This window comes from Oncorhynchus masou, chromosome 27, assembly GCF_036934945.1.
Source record: "Oncorhynchus masou masou isolate Uvic2021 chromosome 27, UVic_Omas_1.1, whole genome shotgun sequence".
In the NCBI taxonomy this organism is placed as follows: Eukaryota; Metazoa; Chordata; class Actinopteri; order Salmoniformes; family Salmonidae; genus Oncorhynchus; species Oncorhynchus masou.
Window position 1 is genome coordinate 47,532,757 of NC_088238.1, and position 18,684 is coordinate 47,551,440.

General features: G+C 41.0%; 1 protein-coding gene and 1 pseudogene across 1 annotated transcript; both read right to left on the minus strand.

The window, feature by feature from the left end:
• Positions 1–740: 740 nt before the first annotated feature.
• On the minus strand, positions 741–5,863 carry LOC135516328 (leucine rich adaptor protein 1-like; annotated as a pseudogene).
• A 708-nt stretch (positions 5,864–6,571) lies between these two features.
• On the minus strand, positions 6,572–12,350 carry LOC135516329 (5,6-dihydroxyindole-2-carboxylic acid oxidase-like). Its single transcript, XM_064940529.1, has 7 exons — positions 11,708–12,350; positions 10,748–11,070; positions 9,793–9,997; positions 9,052–9,219; positions 8,455–8,634; positions 8,030–8,176; positions 6,572–7,307 (listed from the first exon to the last, which is right to left on the minus strand). Exons 1-7 carry the CDS (start codon positions 12,060–12,062, stop codon positions 7,117–7,119), a joined length of 1,569 nt encoding a protein of 522 aa, XP_064796601.1. The 5' UTR covers positions 12,063–12,350; the 3' UTR covers positions 6,572–7,116.
• Between the last annotated feature and the right edge of the window lie 6,334 nt (positions 12,351–18,684).

Here is an 18,684-nt window from a genome sequence, read left to right on the forward strand (position 1 = left end):
CTTTGAGTTGTTTTTTCAAGTAATGTAAAGTGTGGAGATTAAAAGACACAGGCCTAGATTTAATCAGATCTAGCATTAACCGGCGATAGCCGACACCCACATAGCTGATGTTTTGGTGGTGTCGTATGTGCAACTGCATTGGAGCTGCCAAATCAGTGAGCAGCTGCTCAGTCCCGAAGCCACACCCATCCCACTTGCGTTAGAAGTTCAGAATGAGAAAGTGTAGGCTATATAGAAATAATGAAGCTCAAATTGGAAACAAAATAATGAGGATTTCTATCTGCCTAATCGAGGTGTCGATTACTATACATCTGTGTTCGAATTTGTGAACAAGGCTGCATGGGATTTCTCTTAATGCGACTCCATGCAGCCAATGGCAATGTCCACTTTAGGTATAATGTCGGGAGCCGCGTTTAGATTTGACAGATCTAACGCAGTTCCACCTCCGACACAGCCAAAACAACCATTATGCGGGTGTCAGTTAGCTCAGATCTGATAGAATCAAGCTCTAACTGGGTACAATTATCTATGGTACATTGGTCAAATTGCCACATGTTGGAACTTCACTAGTCTGACAAAAATCGAGCAAGACTACCTCATCATAAAAATCTGCATATAATCACTTCTGTGGTTTTAATAAATAATCCAACCATTTTCTCCACTAATTGCATGTTACCACAAAATGGTCATTGTGTGAACCAGTGTGTCTGTGTGTGTGTGAGAAGGAAACTGAGAAAGAAGACCATCACAATATATTATTTATTTTCCCCAACAAACCTTTCAACACCAATAAAAACAATAAATTACAGCGTTAAAAAGTAAGCAACATGAAACAATACTCACAGGTAATGTGAATCAACACAGAAAGTGGAGCTTAAAGCTATATCATCTTTGTACAGAAATAAATGGCATTACTTTTGTACTTGAATTTTGTTAGTTACCAGTCATTAACTAGTTGACTGGTTCAACAGTAAGTTATAAACTGTCATCGACAAATACTATCTAGTAATTAAATTAACCGAGTGTTGTGAATGTCAATAATTCCACTTTGTAAATGGTTTGCAATTCATCTCTTGTGGTAAAACAAAACAAAAAGAGTAAAATAATGACCTTGTTGGCATGGCAATTCAACTGCCATCTGTCTAAAAAAGCCAGCAAGAACAATGTATCTGTCCAATGTTAAATATGTAAGCATATAACTGTAAAAATGTATGTTTCATTTTCATTTTACTAGCTTCCATATTAGGTACATGAGCTAAAATACAGCGATTTGGCATGTTCACAAATTGCACTTGAATGATACAGCCTCTATTTGAGGGAAAACAGTATTTCTGCCGCACTAAACCAGTCCAGTCGATGTCTCCGCACGGAATCACTAATGCTCCAAATGACCATAAATTCCTTATCTACTACATTAACTTAGTTCAGATGGATGAGCGGCTAAACAATGACATGGTATCTAAGTGAAAAAGAAAAGAAGAGACTGAGGTATCAAGACTCTTTGGAGTACAGTCAGAGTGCACTGAATGAACATTTTGTGAAAAAACACATCACATTTTTGCCAATTCAGTCGTGCTGTTCTAACAACAAAACAAACAACAAAATAATTCTTAAAGATTAGATTTGTAAGTAAGATTCCCCGTCAGTTGCCTCAGCGCTTCTGGAGGATTGAAGGGGAGGGTCTTGGTAAGAGCACTCGAACGCAACACCAAAGATGATGAGAGTGCACTACTTTAGTTTTTTTAGTTTTTTTGTTTCAGACCTGTTGATTGTGGTTGTAGTTCATATTGTTGGGGGCAGATAAATTGCACCTTTGTTGAATTCTCAATGATTAAAGCTCTTCTGAACTGGCGACAAGTGGCTAAGGTTTAGTGAGGTGGAAATGCATCAAAAGACAAAAAAAGAATTTGGTTTTATGATACAAAATAGCACAACTGAGTATTTGCCCCTTGTAAACCCACTTAAACTCACATAAATGATTTCACAAGGGGCGGCAGGTAGCCTTGTGGTTAGAGCGTTGAACAAATTCCTGAACAAGGCAGTTCCTGAACAATCACTGTTCCCCGGTAGGCCGTCATTGTAAATAATAATTTGTTCTTAACTGACTTGCCTATTAAATAAAGGTCAACTTAAATGTCACTGTAGAATACTTAGCAGCAGGAAAATAACAGATCATCAAGGGAAACATCCATGTGCTACATTTCCCACAGCGAGCTCAATGAACCAGACAACATATGAAACATTTGTAATGAACTATTACCATGCCAACTCATTGATAACGCTTGATGGCCCTATCCAAAGCAATAGTACTCATCGGAATCCACTCTGACTTGCATGGGTGGCTTGCTGAAAGTCTTGTCCTCTATGATGGGTATATCTGAGAAGAGATTAAGATCCGTTGGAGAAGGGTGTTCTGGGAGGTCCTCGGCTAACTCCTCCAACGTATCCAGATAACTGCCCACGGATATCCCGTCCAATCCGTCACTGTTTCCGTCCTGCAGACTGGTGAAACTGCCGCGTGGAGAGGTGTCGTCCTCGCTGTCCGTTAGGCTGTACAGGCTGCCGGTCAGGCTGCTTTCACGACTGGCTAGGCCCCCTTGTCCTCCATCACCCATTTGATGGATTCGATGCCCTCGTTGATTAACATCAGCTGCTGCATCAGCTTGACATCGATGGCACGGAGGTGGGCCTGCGTTTGGTGTTAGGAGATTCATTTTAGGACTTTATTATAGATTGTTACTGGCAACATTTACACACAATATCACACTTCGAACATTTAGGCCCACAATCTTTATTTGTTTTGTAAATTCACTGCTTTCCTATTCCATTCTTGTGAGAAGAAAATTCCCAGCATGTATTTTGAGTTGGCAAAGTAATGCTGAAAAGCAAATTGTCCCTTGGGGATTGTAAATACACCACTCTACTATTTGGCATGTGGACAAGGACAAAGGTAAAACAAAAAAGCACGCCACAGGAAATCACTCCATCCTTGGCATGCAACAGCATGGTATGTGAGGGCATAGCAGGACATTCTCGCCCTGACACCCATACAGTACCACCATTGATTTATCACTTCACAATAAGATTTTCCCTGGCTACTAGTGACAAATAGACAGCCGTTTACACCAATGGACAGTCAGTAGCAGCAGTCTCGAGCCAGTCAAAAAGCATTATGCCAGATGGTGGTTGACAAGGCTGATACAATGGCCCGGACAGCTGGCTGGCTATAAAACAGTGCCATTTTTAGGAGTGGATCGTGACTAGCTCATAATGCTGCCAGTGTTTGCTTACGGATATAACCTGTCCTTTATGTGTGCACAGACGCCCAGCCGGAGCATAGTGGAATTTTACAGAAGCATTAGCAGTGTCAATTAAAGTTGGCTTGAATGGGGTGGTGAATCACAAGATGGGTATAGCTAATGTAATTTACTGCTGCCTGTTTGTTAGTCATTGAAATTGAACTTCATTGATTTTAGTATCTAACAATACTTACTTATGATATATGTTTAAGATATTTTCTGAACTCTGTTTAAAACTAGTTACATTATTCTGGACTTTTGTCTAAAACTGGAGTTACAGGCAACACAGGTCAACCCTATACAGATTTGACAAACTGTTGATCCCTCCATGTATATTGTAAAGTGAACCAGTCGGTTAGCCAAATGGCCAAGAGAAAAGCAGCCTAATTGGATTGAAGAAGTGACAGCAGAGCAAAAGCCTTAGATGGCCCAAATGTGCCATTCACTATAGTAGGGTCCTAGGGAGCACAGCAGACTATACTTGTTTTAAATGTAATTAAACTGAATGGAATAATACTGGTATTTTTCTGCTTTACTCCCAAGAGCATGGTGGATGTATTTCAGTCATTGTCATCAATATCATTTTTGACTGTCCAGTCAGAAGACAAAGACTAGCTTTCCTACATCACGATACGCCTTTGTGTCCGGCGGAATGCACTCCCGGGTGGGATATCTTCTCTGTTATTATAGTTTACTGGGCCTGTCATCATAATCCTATTATGACCCACCCTTTCAATGACTTCAACATGGAAACTAACATGAGAGAGGTATTTTCCCTCAGTTGGTTAACCAGGCAATGACACAGTACCCTTCTGTACAAACTCTGTCAATTTGACCATCTGTTCAAGGGTCCTAATGCCTTGACTGACCTTAAGCCTTAAAAGGGGTGGGGGGTCTCCTCAATACAGGGGGTCAAACAAGGCAAGTAGTAGCATGGAATCCAAGTGATAATCAATTTGAATGCCAGGCCATCCTCCTGTATTTTTGTTGAGTTTGGAATTTGTGTAAATGAGCGTTGAGGTGAGAATTGTCTGCCCGGGTGATACCTGACAATTTATTTTTTATTTAACCCTTATTTAACTAGGCAAGTCAGTTAAGAACTGTGCATTGTTGTTGTTATGTGTAGAGAGAAAGTGTTAATGGCTTTCGCCAACTGGGTGGCATCACATCTGTAGCTGATAGAGGGTGAGAAACATCACTAAATCCATAGATTTATTGCTCAATACTCAATAGAAATTGTTATTTAAGAGGTGGGCCAATGTTGATCGTTTTGGGATTAAGACACCGACTCCCATTGTCTTGTTATGTATTAAATGACGGCCAGAAATATGGCAAAAAAAACTGTACCCTGTAGTGTGTATATCCTACTTCTATTTCAGATGATGGAGTTACAGTGGAAGTCAATGAGACATAAATAAGACATGCCACTCACTATTATTTCCAATGCCTTGCGACCAGGCGGCATTTTAAGTCATCCATAAACTTCTGAGATGCCAAATATACCCTATGAACACAATGCCTATACAGTTGGATTGCCATCAGTCGTCTGGAGGTTACTGCATAACAATGCCGAGTTATGATATCACAGGTCAGTGAACTAACGTAACGTCCAAGTTCCATTAAAGCCAAAAGCAAACAGCTGCAACAACTAGACTACTGCAGCTAAAAGCTTTTTTTATTATCTTGTGTCGATGGTCAATTGCATTTAATGCAATGCACCAATTAATATACAGCATGGTTTTGAAGGAGCAGTGAACTGTCTTGAAAAAGCCTGGGTCCGAATTGCAATTGTACCGGATTTAGATGTCTGCTTCGGTATTCAATAAACTTTATTATAGGCTTACTGCACGCACGAAACAACTCACTGACCCAACAGCGACAGACGGACATATATTTGAAGTTGCATCTTTAAGGCAACCACATAGCCTACCATTTCCTGTTTCAAAAATAATATCTTGCTCTCCAGTCGTTTTAAGTCAGCAGAGTTTGAGCGGTTCTTCGGTGTCGCCGGTTTTCTATCCTCATGTTTGTCGTGATGATGATGATGTCCTCCCGCTAGGGAACGAATGAGACTTTCAGGAACATTGCGACCCAACTTTTTCTCAATGTCCTTAAAATCGGATAACACGTTGTCCTCTTCCATGATAGAATTGCAGTAAGAATATAAACGGAAAAACGATATATGCTACGTGCAGTAGAAATAACACAGAGAGCAAATGATGGGGTTCAGTGGCTTGACGGCTCCGTCTGATTTCACTTCCAAAGAAAAGGTCATAGCCCGGATGGTCTTAGTGGTCTGATGTTGAAAGCGACTGCTATATCCATAGGCGCACAGTAACAGTTTCCCAATCCACTTCTTATCACCAACTCAAAATATAGAGTGCAATTCAAAACCAAATAGAAACAACCCTGTTATTCAAGTAGCACAGCCACTACAGACGTGAATTGAGAGATTCGGAAGTCCCTTGCGCCGGGATGTCAGCCGTGACCATTGAAACAATATTCGTACCACGGAGCGGCACAGTAGGATGACGAAGTGCTGCTTAACCACACAGTTTATGTCTGAAACCTTACACCCCGGACAAGTGGGACTATAAAACTACGCCTGCTGGCCGTAATGATAAGGCAATTGTCGCAGCATATATTTTTGTGTATGGTGCACAAAATACACCCATATGGTATCCGACAGTATTTTCATCAGTATCATCAGTTCAATCATACAACTGATTAAATTGTCATTTCATGTCAGCAAAGTAGGCAACAGTAAACTGTATTTCTGAATTTATTTGAATTCAAACCAATGTTGTGTAGCCATCCTAATGGCCTGTTTACATACATTGTTATTAAACCAGCATAATAAAATAAATGCATTTAAAAAAAGCTATCTTGAACGATTTGAAAGCAAGAAAATGAACCTAAGTTTGACTTGTTTAATAATTCTATATTTCTTCAAAGCAACACAAATTAATTTAACCCTTATTGACTCTTTTTCAAGTCGTATTGGACTTCACACTTCTACCCTCTTGTGGCAATACATGAGAATTGACATTACCTTCACAAGAATGGCAAAGTAGGCTGTACAACTTGAGAATCCTCACGAGAATGAGGATCCTTTCGTTTTCCCTATTCTATTAAATTACATTCTATTTGTTTCTACTTCGTCCACATAGTAATTTGCTCTCAGCTGTCATGGCACATAAGGAGAGAAAATGTGTATGAATCATGACATTGCACTCCACAAGTGTTGCAGAAATTATAATAATGCAAGACAAATTCATAACCTTTTATTTTGTTTAATCACCAAATATTGTCAATGGAATTACAAATAAGTTCAATTTTGACCGAAATATGTTTACAAATTTACAGAAAACCATCGTTATACTCAGAATCTGTAGTTATACAGGTCAAGGCACTCCGTAAAGTAGAATGAGTGGCGCAATCAACAAGATTCCATATTATGTACTACAGCAGTCAGCAGTGGTGGTTAAACTTGGCAATGGGAGGACAGCAGTGTTCAGGTTTTTGTTACAGACTACATTCAACCCACACCCTTCATTGGCAACATTTGGCCACTCCCGGAATACAGTTTGTGATGCATATTCTACGGCACTTTAAACTCAATTTAAAATTATGAAAACATAACTGCTAACAATACAAAAGTTTGAACATATGTGACGCCCAGCTAAGCCTTGGTCATGATCATTAGGCACGAAACAGGAGAAAATTGACAGAAACAGGGATGGACTCTTTTTGTTGCGCAAATTTTGTTGCAAAAAGCGTGCCCTAACGAACATAACCCTGTAGTTTCACATACAGCTCAGACCACGGATTGGCCTTTGTCGTCGTCGTAGCGTTGGTACTGTTCTCCCAGCAGGGGCTGGCGGCCCTCCAGTTTGCTGTAAGAGTGGGAGCGCACGGCACATGTGGTTGCAGCAAAGATTACAGCGACGACGACCAGGGCCGCCACGATGGCAATGGTGATGATCTCGGTCAAAGTTAAAGGAGCAGCTATAGAGACGAGACAAGATATATAACATTTACATTCGTCATATGGAATGTGAAACTCTCAAAGAGACGGACGGACGGACGACTCTTACCAAAATAGCTAAAATGAAGAAACTGTAAGCATAACAAGCTATAAGCATAACATTGCATATAAAGTCAGGTCCATGATTATAGTCAACCTTGACAAATATGAGCAAAAAAACGGTATAAAATATAATAAAAACTGAGCTACAAAACAATGGGACAATATATATAAAATATAGTGGTGGATCTATCACTTTCTAAACAAAATCTCTTTCTAATTGTATTAGTATAAAATATATAATTTTCCCTTTTTCCCATACAATATAGCTCAGTATTTGTATTTATTTTATGCAGTATTTTTTGCTCATCTTTATCAAGGCTTCCAATAATTCCGGTCCTGACTGTATATAATAGACAAGACAAATATCCATAATGTATTTATATCGACATTATACACACCTGGCCATTCAGCCTGTATTTATATTGGCATTATACACACCTGGTCACTCAGCCTGTATTTATATTTGACATTATACACACCTGGTCACTCAGCCTGTATTTATATTTGACATTATACACACCTGGTCACTCAGCCTGTATTTATATTGGCATTATACACACCTGGCCATTCAGCCTGTATTTATATTGGCATTATACACACCTGGCCATTCAACCTGTATTTATATTGACATTATACACACCTGGCCATTCAGCCTCATAGGAGTAGCCAAGGTTCTCTGGGGCTGTAAGAAACATCTCAGCGTTGGTCACTGGAGGCCAGAAGGGAACCATGTTGTACCCCCTGTTGTGACCAATGGGGGCATTCTCTGAAGGATAGACTGCCAAATCTGCAAAATGTATCAGTTAAGAGTCAGCTTATGAACATGTGCCGCTGATGTACAAAGAAAAAATCCTGCCAGAGATAAACAAAGGGTGCATAGTAATCGTGTAATTGTTGTGTAATTACCATTTTACCATGTAATTTAGAAACGGCCTGTACCGCATAGTCAACAAGTACATAGAAGAACATTGTATCTTCAGACAAGCAAGCACAGACAAAGCCAATACATGAAGACAACAGATCAGGTATTGAACACAAGATTGACAGGAGGATGGGATCCGTTACCAGGGGCGTGCCTCCTGAGCCACTCGTCAAAGATGGCATCTGTGAAAGTGTGGAGAAGCACGAAGATGGGGTCGTTGGGTGAGAGGTGGGTCTGTCCCCCTGTCCCGTTCAGAAACAGGTGGGCCAGGTTGTGGAGGCTCCGTACCACTGGGTCGTAGTTTCCCTGGGGGGCACTATAGCCTGTGCACACAACACAGGTAGCTTGTGGATTAAATACAGGAAACTGTGTGTAGTGGATGTGAATCTCGCCAGTAGCATGTTGGCAGGAGTACACCAGTGAAATGGGTGTTTGCACACCTTCCTTAAGACCTACATCTCTCAGAGTGACTAGACTCTTGCTCTACGACAGTTGGCTTTGAGTTGCGTGTGTTATCGTGTGCAGAAGGTTGTTGGTTCACACCCTGCTCGGGTCCGAACAGAATGCACTCTGTTGCGTGTGTGCATGCATGCGTGTGTCTCGGTGTGTATCATCATGCACAACACCCCTCAATGTTCAGTGTGTGTGAGCCTATGTACACTACAGGAAGTGTAGTGATATCTGTGTGTTTCAATGTGAATTACTATATCTAGTGGTGTAGACCAGAAATAGCCACTCACCCTCGATGCTGTTCCTGAAGCTCTCTGAAGAGGTGGAGTAGTAGGGAGGGGTGTCAAAGGTGTTCACCTGCAGGCAGTCTGCCACATCCTGGGGCTCAGGGAGACGCTGCACCATGGGGCGGGCCACGTTTCCAGCTGGGTTCCTCCTGATGGGGGTGGTCTCAGTATCTGGGTAGAGAGAGAGGAGAGGGTTAAAAGGGTGGTCTTAGTAACCTGGGTTAATAGACGGAATAATAAATGGGCTTGGGAAGTGCTGAAAACACACCAGGGCCATGTTTAAATACTATTTAGATATTTCATTATTTTTTCCTTCCTTCCTTCCTTCCTTCCTTCTGGAAATCACCCTGTTGGGGTGATGGGTTTTTGAGGAGAGGGGATGCAAGGAATCGAGGAAAGATGAATTGAGATGGAGATAGTGCTAGGGGACTAATGTTGACAAGCTCATTGCTTCCCCTAGTGTTCTGACAAGGTGTTGCGCCAATAGCACCAACACTTGAACCAGGCTTAAGCAAGTAATGATAGTAATCAACAAGTATCACAATATGGAATGTTGAAGTTGATCAAGGGGACACTACACGTCCCTTGATGTTCTGGTCATTTTTCAACCTTACTGAGCATGTTTATATAATCTCAGTGACTTTTACGGATTTTAACATCTGTGCCCACAGACAACTTCTACCCACCACATAGGGGGTTCTCTTCAAAACTTGGAAGGATATGAGAGCACTACGGAAGGCTTACTGTTGCAGATGGTCCCCAGTGTATCATAGTCCCCCACACTCTCACAGATCACCCTCCAGTTGGAGAAGATGGAGTTGGTGCTGATGGAATTCATATCGAGGTTGCTCCTCGCTCCCAATAGGTCATCTGTGCAGATGTCACAGGTGCTTCCACCAATGGCAAAGTTCCAGTAGGGCAAGGCAAAGGACGGGTCTTGCAGCATATCCTAAATGGAAAGTAGGGTAAGAAATAATTACATAAAGGGCACACAATTATAATAATCATATTGTGCAATTAGAAACCCCTTAATAAACTGCAATTCAAATAGTTACAAATGGGCATAGAGAAGTATATCGTGGCTGCATTATTTCCATTCAATTGAACAAACAACATACCACAATCTCAATATTTAGTTGCAACTGATTCAATGTATTTCATCGTATGAAACAATGATTTGCCTTTATTGATATAGCCTAATATATGGTTATGCCAAGATAATGACCAAGATAATGATCTTTGGAAACAATAAACAATCTTTGTCAGTAATGAACCAATGACTAATACACAATCCAGTAAATGACTTGGGCAACAGATGCTCTGTTGTGCCCTATTAGAAGAGAAATCTAGGCTCAGACAAGTAAAGCCTAAGCACATTTTCTGCTAAGCTTGCTTGATTTTGGCAGGAAATTGCTTCTTCTGAAAAGATATCCTCACTTTTAATACGGCACTAATTCCAACAAACAATAGTGAAAGTGAAATGACTATTGATGGGCAATAAATACAGATTCAAATGGATTTGCTGGTGGTGAAAATCCATAATAGCATAAGATGATGGCCTATTAGACTGTGATATACAATTGAATAATCAACGCCCAGTGGTTGACACACTGCAAAAAAAGTTATTTGCATTATGATGCATTATTTCAGTTCACATTTTACATGTATACAGTGACATATTGCCGGTACCCCATCTCACCTGCATGTCACGCTCAAGTTGGAGCAGGTGAAACCTGTGCCAGGTCACAAAACCGGGACCTTCATGAGAGAAGTCGACTCCGCCAAAGCTCGGCTGGCCGGCCCCCAAGAAGGTCTTGCTGACCGAATAGTAGTGGGTCCACACAAAGTAATTGTAGATGGTGATGTTCTCAAACTGCGGGGTGTTTCCATCCGGACCGAATACCTCCTGGTACCGCCTGGTAGCAATTACAATGTCCGGGTGCACCGCGCGCTTGGCCTGGTCCAGCGCGGTCACGAAAGCTCGCTTCTGATCCGCACTGAGCTGCATCACGTTTCTCCGGACTGAAGGATTAAAATCAGCCAATCGTTAATGAGCACATTCTTGTGTGGGAAGAAATTGAGAAATTACCCACTTGGGACACACTGGCTGAATCAACGTTGTTTCCACGTAATTTCAATGAAATTACGTTGAATCAACGTGGAATGGACTTTGAATTGACGTCTGTGCCCACTGGGTATAGATAGGGCAGGTAGTCTATCCATAGTACCGTTAACCTTTACGCATAGACCTACACCATTGCCTAAATATGAGGCAAACATGTCATTATATCGTACATTAAATGCAACTAAATGTAATCCATTGACGTTCGTGTCCTTGACATTTGTAATGTTTGTATGCTTTCCATAATCCTGTGCAGAAATGTGATTTTCAACCAGTTGAGCGGCGGTACGTAATGTACGGTGTGGCGGTGCCTTGTATAGAGGTTGCTTGTAGTAGACTATCATTTACTTATTTTAATCAACGTATGTATGGACTGTTGATCTCAGTTAAATTGGTTTAAGGGTGAGATTTACCACACCACTAAATGAGACACATATTGGAGGTTATTAACCCTATGCACTTTCAATTGCGTAAAAACATCAAATCATTTGTAATGGAAACTGCAATATGTGTTTCCCAGGGGATAAAAAAACGTACCAACAGCAACCGGTTGGTCACAGTTTAACCCGGCAAATCCATGCCTACAACGGCCACAATTATAGCCGGTGAAATTCCCGTTGCACTGGCAGGTTCGATTGAAGTAGCGGATAGGCCAACGTTCACGGTCATCCCGTCCATCGTGGGGGTACTGGGGGCCGTGTGCACTTGCGTCTGCCGCTATCGAAATGCACTGACCACGTCCAGTAGCGGACCCGCAGTCGTCATTCGCGACGCCAAACGGGGATGGACAACACTGACCACTCCGAAGTCCCTCTGGAGTCACACATTCCCTTGGAAACTGCGCGCGCACAAACACTGCGCCCAAGAGCACCAGCAAGCCATACTTCCACATAGCCACGAATAGGCAAAAGACACACACCAGAAAGTTAGTTAAATGGAAAGATGGATCACCCAATTCTCTTTATTCAATCACACTAACGTTAGTCAGTACCTTACTCGTAACCTCATCACTTCAAAGTTATTTTTCTGTTTCAATTCAGTGCGCGTTTGTATTTCCATGCCGCCCGACCCTCTTGTACTAATTGCCCCAACACTAGCCAAATAACCCCCTGGCCTTTAAATACTGGATTTAGCGCATGACTGCCCGGATTTCTGATCTCCTCGTGATCACATCACATTTCTTACCGGACTGAGAGGGATAGAGGTTAGGTAGTCACGCACACTGTTTCACTAGTCCTACTGTGAAACATAATTTGGCATGTCACCTGTGGAAGCTATTGAATTAATGCTGTCCTCCAGTTTTAACCCCATCAATTCATGTTTATGCATTTCTGGACTCATTTCACCACATGTTGTCAAAAGGGATTACACTTAAATTACATGGCCACATTGAAAACCACAAAATAGAGTGACTGCTCTAAGTTAATATTACAAATCAAAGGAAGTACACCACAACAACAAAAAAGTGTGGTCTGCTACAGTACATGGTTAAGTGTCACTTGGAATAAAATGGAACCATATTTACATGTTATTATACCTACATATATTTATGTTGACCTTATCACTAATACAACTACACTCATCTGGATGTGATTGCAAAAGAACCCACCTCGACCTAACGACCATTACAAAAGTCTTATAATAACACAAGTCACTTTCTCACAGAGAACAGCTACATTGTCCTTCGTGATGTACTACTTACTGTCACTCATTTGTTTCATTACACCTAGTGTCATCAGTTCAGTTGAGTTATTTATTTGCACAGATAAAACACAACTTTTGATACAACGTTAAAGGTAATAAAAGGTATGCAATGCATGAGCTCTCCTTTAGCTAATCCCTAATTGTTTACGCTCGCAGGTTCATGAGTTCATGTTGGAATGTGATCATCATACCCAAGTCATTTGACTTCTCACGCAGCACCCCTTCATCCCTAACTCGTTCACCCCCTCCACCCTCGCTTGCCCTTTCCTCCCTGGCTCCAGTCATTCCCTCCTCATGTGAGCTAAGAATCCTTCGAGGCCCTTGTGATAGTGGCAGCACGGTATAGTGAGGGAGTCTAGTTGAATAGCTCTTACAGACCACACGTTACTTTTGCCTCAAGGAATGGAGAGCATTCTGGACATTTTTATCCCAACTCTCAGCCGATGGCTTAATAGCCAGTTGGCATTTGCATATTGTTAATGATCTTTTAGTTGGGACTGCATCGTCATCAGCTCAAACGTATTCCTCTTTCAAGATATGTGGAGTTCCATGGATTTGGGACACATTGAGAAGACACCACCAGTGTGACAACAAACCTAAAAGAACATCACAATACGTTAATCACAAAAAGGCCAAAACCTAACCTGCAAGGAATATATTTAACGTTTCCCACATTATACTGTTTGCTTTGCAGTGGGTTATTCCGGGGTTATCTCCGAATACAGACAGTAGTTGTTTATTGGCACTAATTAGTAGTCATTATTTCATAATAACTAGGACGTGCATGGTTTCGTCCTTCTCAGGAGGGTGAACTCCTCCTAATTAGCGAAGGGCCATTTTTCTCCGTGTTATGGTTTGATGGATAGTTGGGCGAAAACATCAGTTGAGTGCTGGGGAAAAAAAGTCCAATGGCAGGTTTTTAGCTTTGAATTACCATATGTCTCTTTCCCACTTCAAAGCACAGACAGCACTGTTGGAAAGAACTTGGCAGAAAGCCAACATTCCCTTAAAATGCTAAACAGGTACAAAGGAATGGAGAGCCACGTCATTTTGGAAGGTGGACCGTAAGGCTGTAAGGCTGCTCAGTGTGTAAAGGAAGAAGTAATAATGAAAAAGACAGTTTATGAGAAGAAAACACAAGTCCTCATTTTACCTCGAATTATCTGTCAGATTGTTAGCCAATGAAAAGTTGATTTTGGAATCCTCCGCATTATTTTCTTCATGTTGTCCTACAAATGAAAACCTGCCATTTTCCCCAAGTAGCTGAAGTAGAAATTATTAACAAGTACATCTAAGAGATGAAAAAAAAACAAGTCCCACATTTATCTCTAATACTCTTTGTAATGTCCGAGTATCATTGTTTGCAAATTGAAAAAGTTTATTAATAATTTAGCTATATCACATACTTTTTTTCATGTAGGCCTAAAAATAGGCAAATTTTTGCACATCTGAGTTGGTTTGTTGCTGGTGCTCGGGAATATTTTTATGATATCTTAAAAGAAAAGAGAAACTTGCACACTGCTCTTGGCAGTATCACGCCCATTTATTCATCTTACGCATCAGCCTTCAAGTCAGGCCATTTTTACTCATCTGGCTCCCAGCAGACATACTGAAGGGAAAGATTCTTAAATAGGGGTGTGAGGATAAGCAAGATGTAATTCCATTCTAATGAAATACATATGAAAATACATTCCTTAGGAGTTGTAAGATCACAGGTTTGTGTAGGGAAATGCATATTGTAGATTCATTACAGAAATTTCTTTTGATAATTTAAGCATCACTAAATCTATATCTGAATCTGTTTTGAACTGCCTTGTTTTAAATTAAATGCAGGTGTACTGTCATATTTGATCATGTAATAATTTGATGGAATACCTATTGTCTCAAAAACAATACTATCTTATTTAGCAGTTCCTGCTTGCTGACAGTTCTGAACCGTAATTTATTCATGTAATGGTATTTAATTTCAATGTATATTGAATAATTAAACAAGCTAATGTCCTTGAAGGTAATGTTCTCATGCATGTTAGCCATTATAAGGTCACATCTCTAAGTCAGTGTTTCTTAGTCCTGGGGACCCAAAAGGGTGCACATTATTGTTTTTGCCCTAGCATACACACCTGATTCCACTAATCAACCCATCAAACTTTTGATTTGTATCAACTTACAGTGGTGGCCAATTGGCACCCTTGTTTTCAATTTAAATATATTTGAGAAGAAATAGAGAATTATTTAAGAAAAGTGCAAGGGTGCCAATATATTTGCGCAAGTGCATGATTGGAATGAAAGTTCATATATGGTCGAAATTACGGCAATGCTGGGCACCCCCATTATAAATGAGGGCAATGACATAAAATACATGTACAACATAATAACAAATCCCTCCATAAGTATTGAATACATATCACCAGGGCCATAGCCAGGGGATTTGGGAAATTGTAAGACATTTGAAGCTCATTTTGTAATGGTTTTCCTCCTCTTCGTCTGAAGAGGAGAGGCGAGAAGGATCGGAGGACCAATATGCGGCGTGGTAAGTGTCCATGGTTGTTTATTAAACACATAAACTGAACACTGCATACAAAACAATAAACATAACGAAAACCGAAAACAGTAACGTGTGGTGTAAAACACAGACACGAAAACAATCACCCACAAAACAACAGTGAAACCCAGGCTACCTAAGTATGATTCTCAATCAGAGACAACTAATGACACCTGCCTCTGACTGAGAACCATACTAGGCCGGACACAGAAAAACAACCTAGATACACAAAACATAGAATGCCCACCCAACTCACGTCCTGACCAACTAAAACAAACAATTAACACAATAACTAGGGTCAGACTGTGACACATTTACTGCATTTCTATACAATAGAAAATCTAAAATGCTATTTGGAGAACAGCAAATGCAATATAAATGACCACAGCCACTATCACATTGGTTGCTGTAGCTTCATTTACCTCAGTCGATATACAAACATAAAGCCTATTAGCTATATGTTTTCCGCTACACATTAACTCACATTAACTCAGCATCGGGATTAAAAACTAAAATTTAATCTGTAACAGAACAAGTATTTTTTTTGGGACAAAAGTTAAACAAATACGCTGGCTCTACAGAGTTTTTTTTGTTGTTGTTGCAGTTTCACAGCAAATGTCCTGCAATTCTAGACATTTTGCCATGGGGTTGTGGAGGCATTTCTGCAGTTTGTAAAGCAAATTTCCTGCAATGCTCCACATTTTTCCATTACCTATGCCATGTTAAACAAAACAAGTTTAATTACAATATAGCAATTAAACACTGGAATGGTAGATGTGCAGATGATTAATGTGGAAGTAGAGATACTGGGGTGCAAAGGAGCAAGATAAATAAATAAATACAGTATGGGAATTAGGTAGTTGGATGGGCTGTTTACAGATGGGCTATGTATAGGTGAAGTGATCTGTGAGCTGCTCTGACAGCTGGTGCTTAAAGCTAGTGAGGGAGATATGAGTCTCCATCTTTAGTGATTTTTGCAGTTTGTTCCAGTCATTGGCAGCTGAGAACTGGAAGGAAAGGTGGCCAAAGGAGGAATTGGCTTTGGGGGTGACCAGTGAGATATGAGCGTGTGCTACAAGTGGGTGCTGCTATGGTACACAGTGAGCTGAGACAAGGTGGGGCTTTACCTAGCAGAGACTTGCAGGTGACCTGGAGTCAGTGGGTAAGGTGACGAGTATGAAGCGAGGGCCAGCCAACAAGAGCGTACAGGTCACAGTGGTGGGTAGTTGTCACGACTTCGGCTGAGGTCGGCTCCTCTCCTTGTTCGGGCGTCATTCGGTGGTCGAAGTCACCGGCTTTCTAGTCATCACCGATCCATGTTTCCTTTTTCCTTTTTCTTTTGTCTTGATTAGCGGAGAAAGTACGGTGGGATTCTGAATGGTCGGTAATCTGTTTGTTAACTTGGCTTTCGAAGACCTTAGAAAGGCAGGGTAGGATAGATATAGGTCTGTAGCAGTTTGGGTCTAGAGTGTCTCCCCCTTTGAAGAGCGGCAGCTTTCCAATCTTTGGGAATCTCAGACGATACGAAAGAGAGGTTGAAAAGGCTAGTGATGGGGTTGCCACAATTTCTGCAGATAATTTTAGAAAGAGAGGGTGCAGATTGTCTAGCCCAGTTGATTTGTAGGGATCCAGATTTTCTCGCTCTTTCAGATGCATGCATGCGCACATCCCATGACCAACCATTATTCCTAATTACCCTTCATTTTTACTATTCTGTCTATGTGCAGTACACACTTTACAACCTCTTGGATCATGTGAGAATATGTGACTGGAGCCCATGGTCAAAAAAGCCCAGTGGGAGTCATTAACACTGAATGTAGGAGCTGTTCATTTGACTACCTCTTGGATGGAGCCCGCTATCCCCCACCCCCACATTTTCTTCTCCTCCTTCTCCTCTCTTATCCCAGTCATGTGATTATGAGAATCATTCCTTCATATATCCAACCACATTAATTCACAGTAGTTAAAGAGGCTATATGGAACCGTTGCCTCTGAGGGTGCTCTTGAGAAAATGGGGATCCTCTATATGAACAGAAATATTGGACAGAAAAATTGTCAGGAAGTGCACACCTCCCACACCCTTCAATGTATTGTTTGTTTGAAAATAAGTATTTGTGTGGTTACATGAGATAATAAATAGATTAATATGAATGAATTCACATGATGTCTAATTGCTACAACAGTAGACACATGCTGCATAAGTCTATATAACTTAATGTCTAGCCTATTTGACTTCTGAGAAAAAGTATTATAGGTTTTATAGACCACCCAAGGGTCGGTTCGTGGCCATACAGGAATGCCCTATGGTTAAGGTGGGACTGGCATACAGCATGCCTCTACTCCTAACGGGATGACCAAGCCTCATGACCAGAGCCCTGCGGTGCAGACGCCTCTTGCACATTACACCCCACCGTATCATCGCTATACTGTGGTTCTCAAGGACTGCTCCTAGTTGCCCCTAGACATTTTGGGGGCCATAAGCAAGATTTAGAATACATTTTCACTTTTAGAATTCATTTTAATGTGATTCTACACATTTTGCCGTGACTTATGCCATGCCCATATGATATCTGATTGAGTGACTAACACAATCAATTGGGCCCCCCCCCCAATTGGGGCACGATTTGGTCATGATTACTACAACATTTAGATAGCTGGCTAGACTAACTTACCTAGAAATCTCTAAAATGTTAGCTGACATGGGCTAATTGATTGGCTGTCATTGACTGACATAACAAGAGAAACTGCTAATGCAATACCACATTTCGAAATTGCACGTTGTGTAGGCTACTCTACTATGCTTTCTCTCAACAGTAAAGGCTATGAAACACAAACATTTTTTTTCAGCAATATTGCCTGCAACGGAGAGGGGTATGAGACACTGGAGCCACATGGACATAAATAATAGATTTCATATGTACATCAATTTAAAACACAATTTCTCCATTCATTTACTTATCTCCTATAGCTTGTTATTGGCAGCTGACTGCCACAGCTGTACTGAAATGTATCAGCTAACAAACAACCAATAAAGAGCTGTTGCCCCTGCTGCCAGTCATGTCAATGGCAATGCAGACAAATCGCAATGCAGATTAACTTCATAATCATAAGTTGGAAATGTGTCTTTCAGCCAACCTGTTGCTGACAAGTGTGTAAAATCTAGCACTCAATCATGAAATCTCCATAGACGAACAGTAGAAGTAGAAGAGCTAAATTACTTTCAACACCGCATCATCATAGGATGCCACCTTTCCAACAAGTCAGTTTG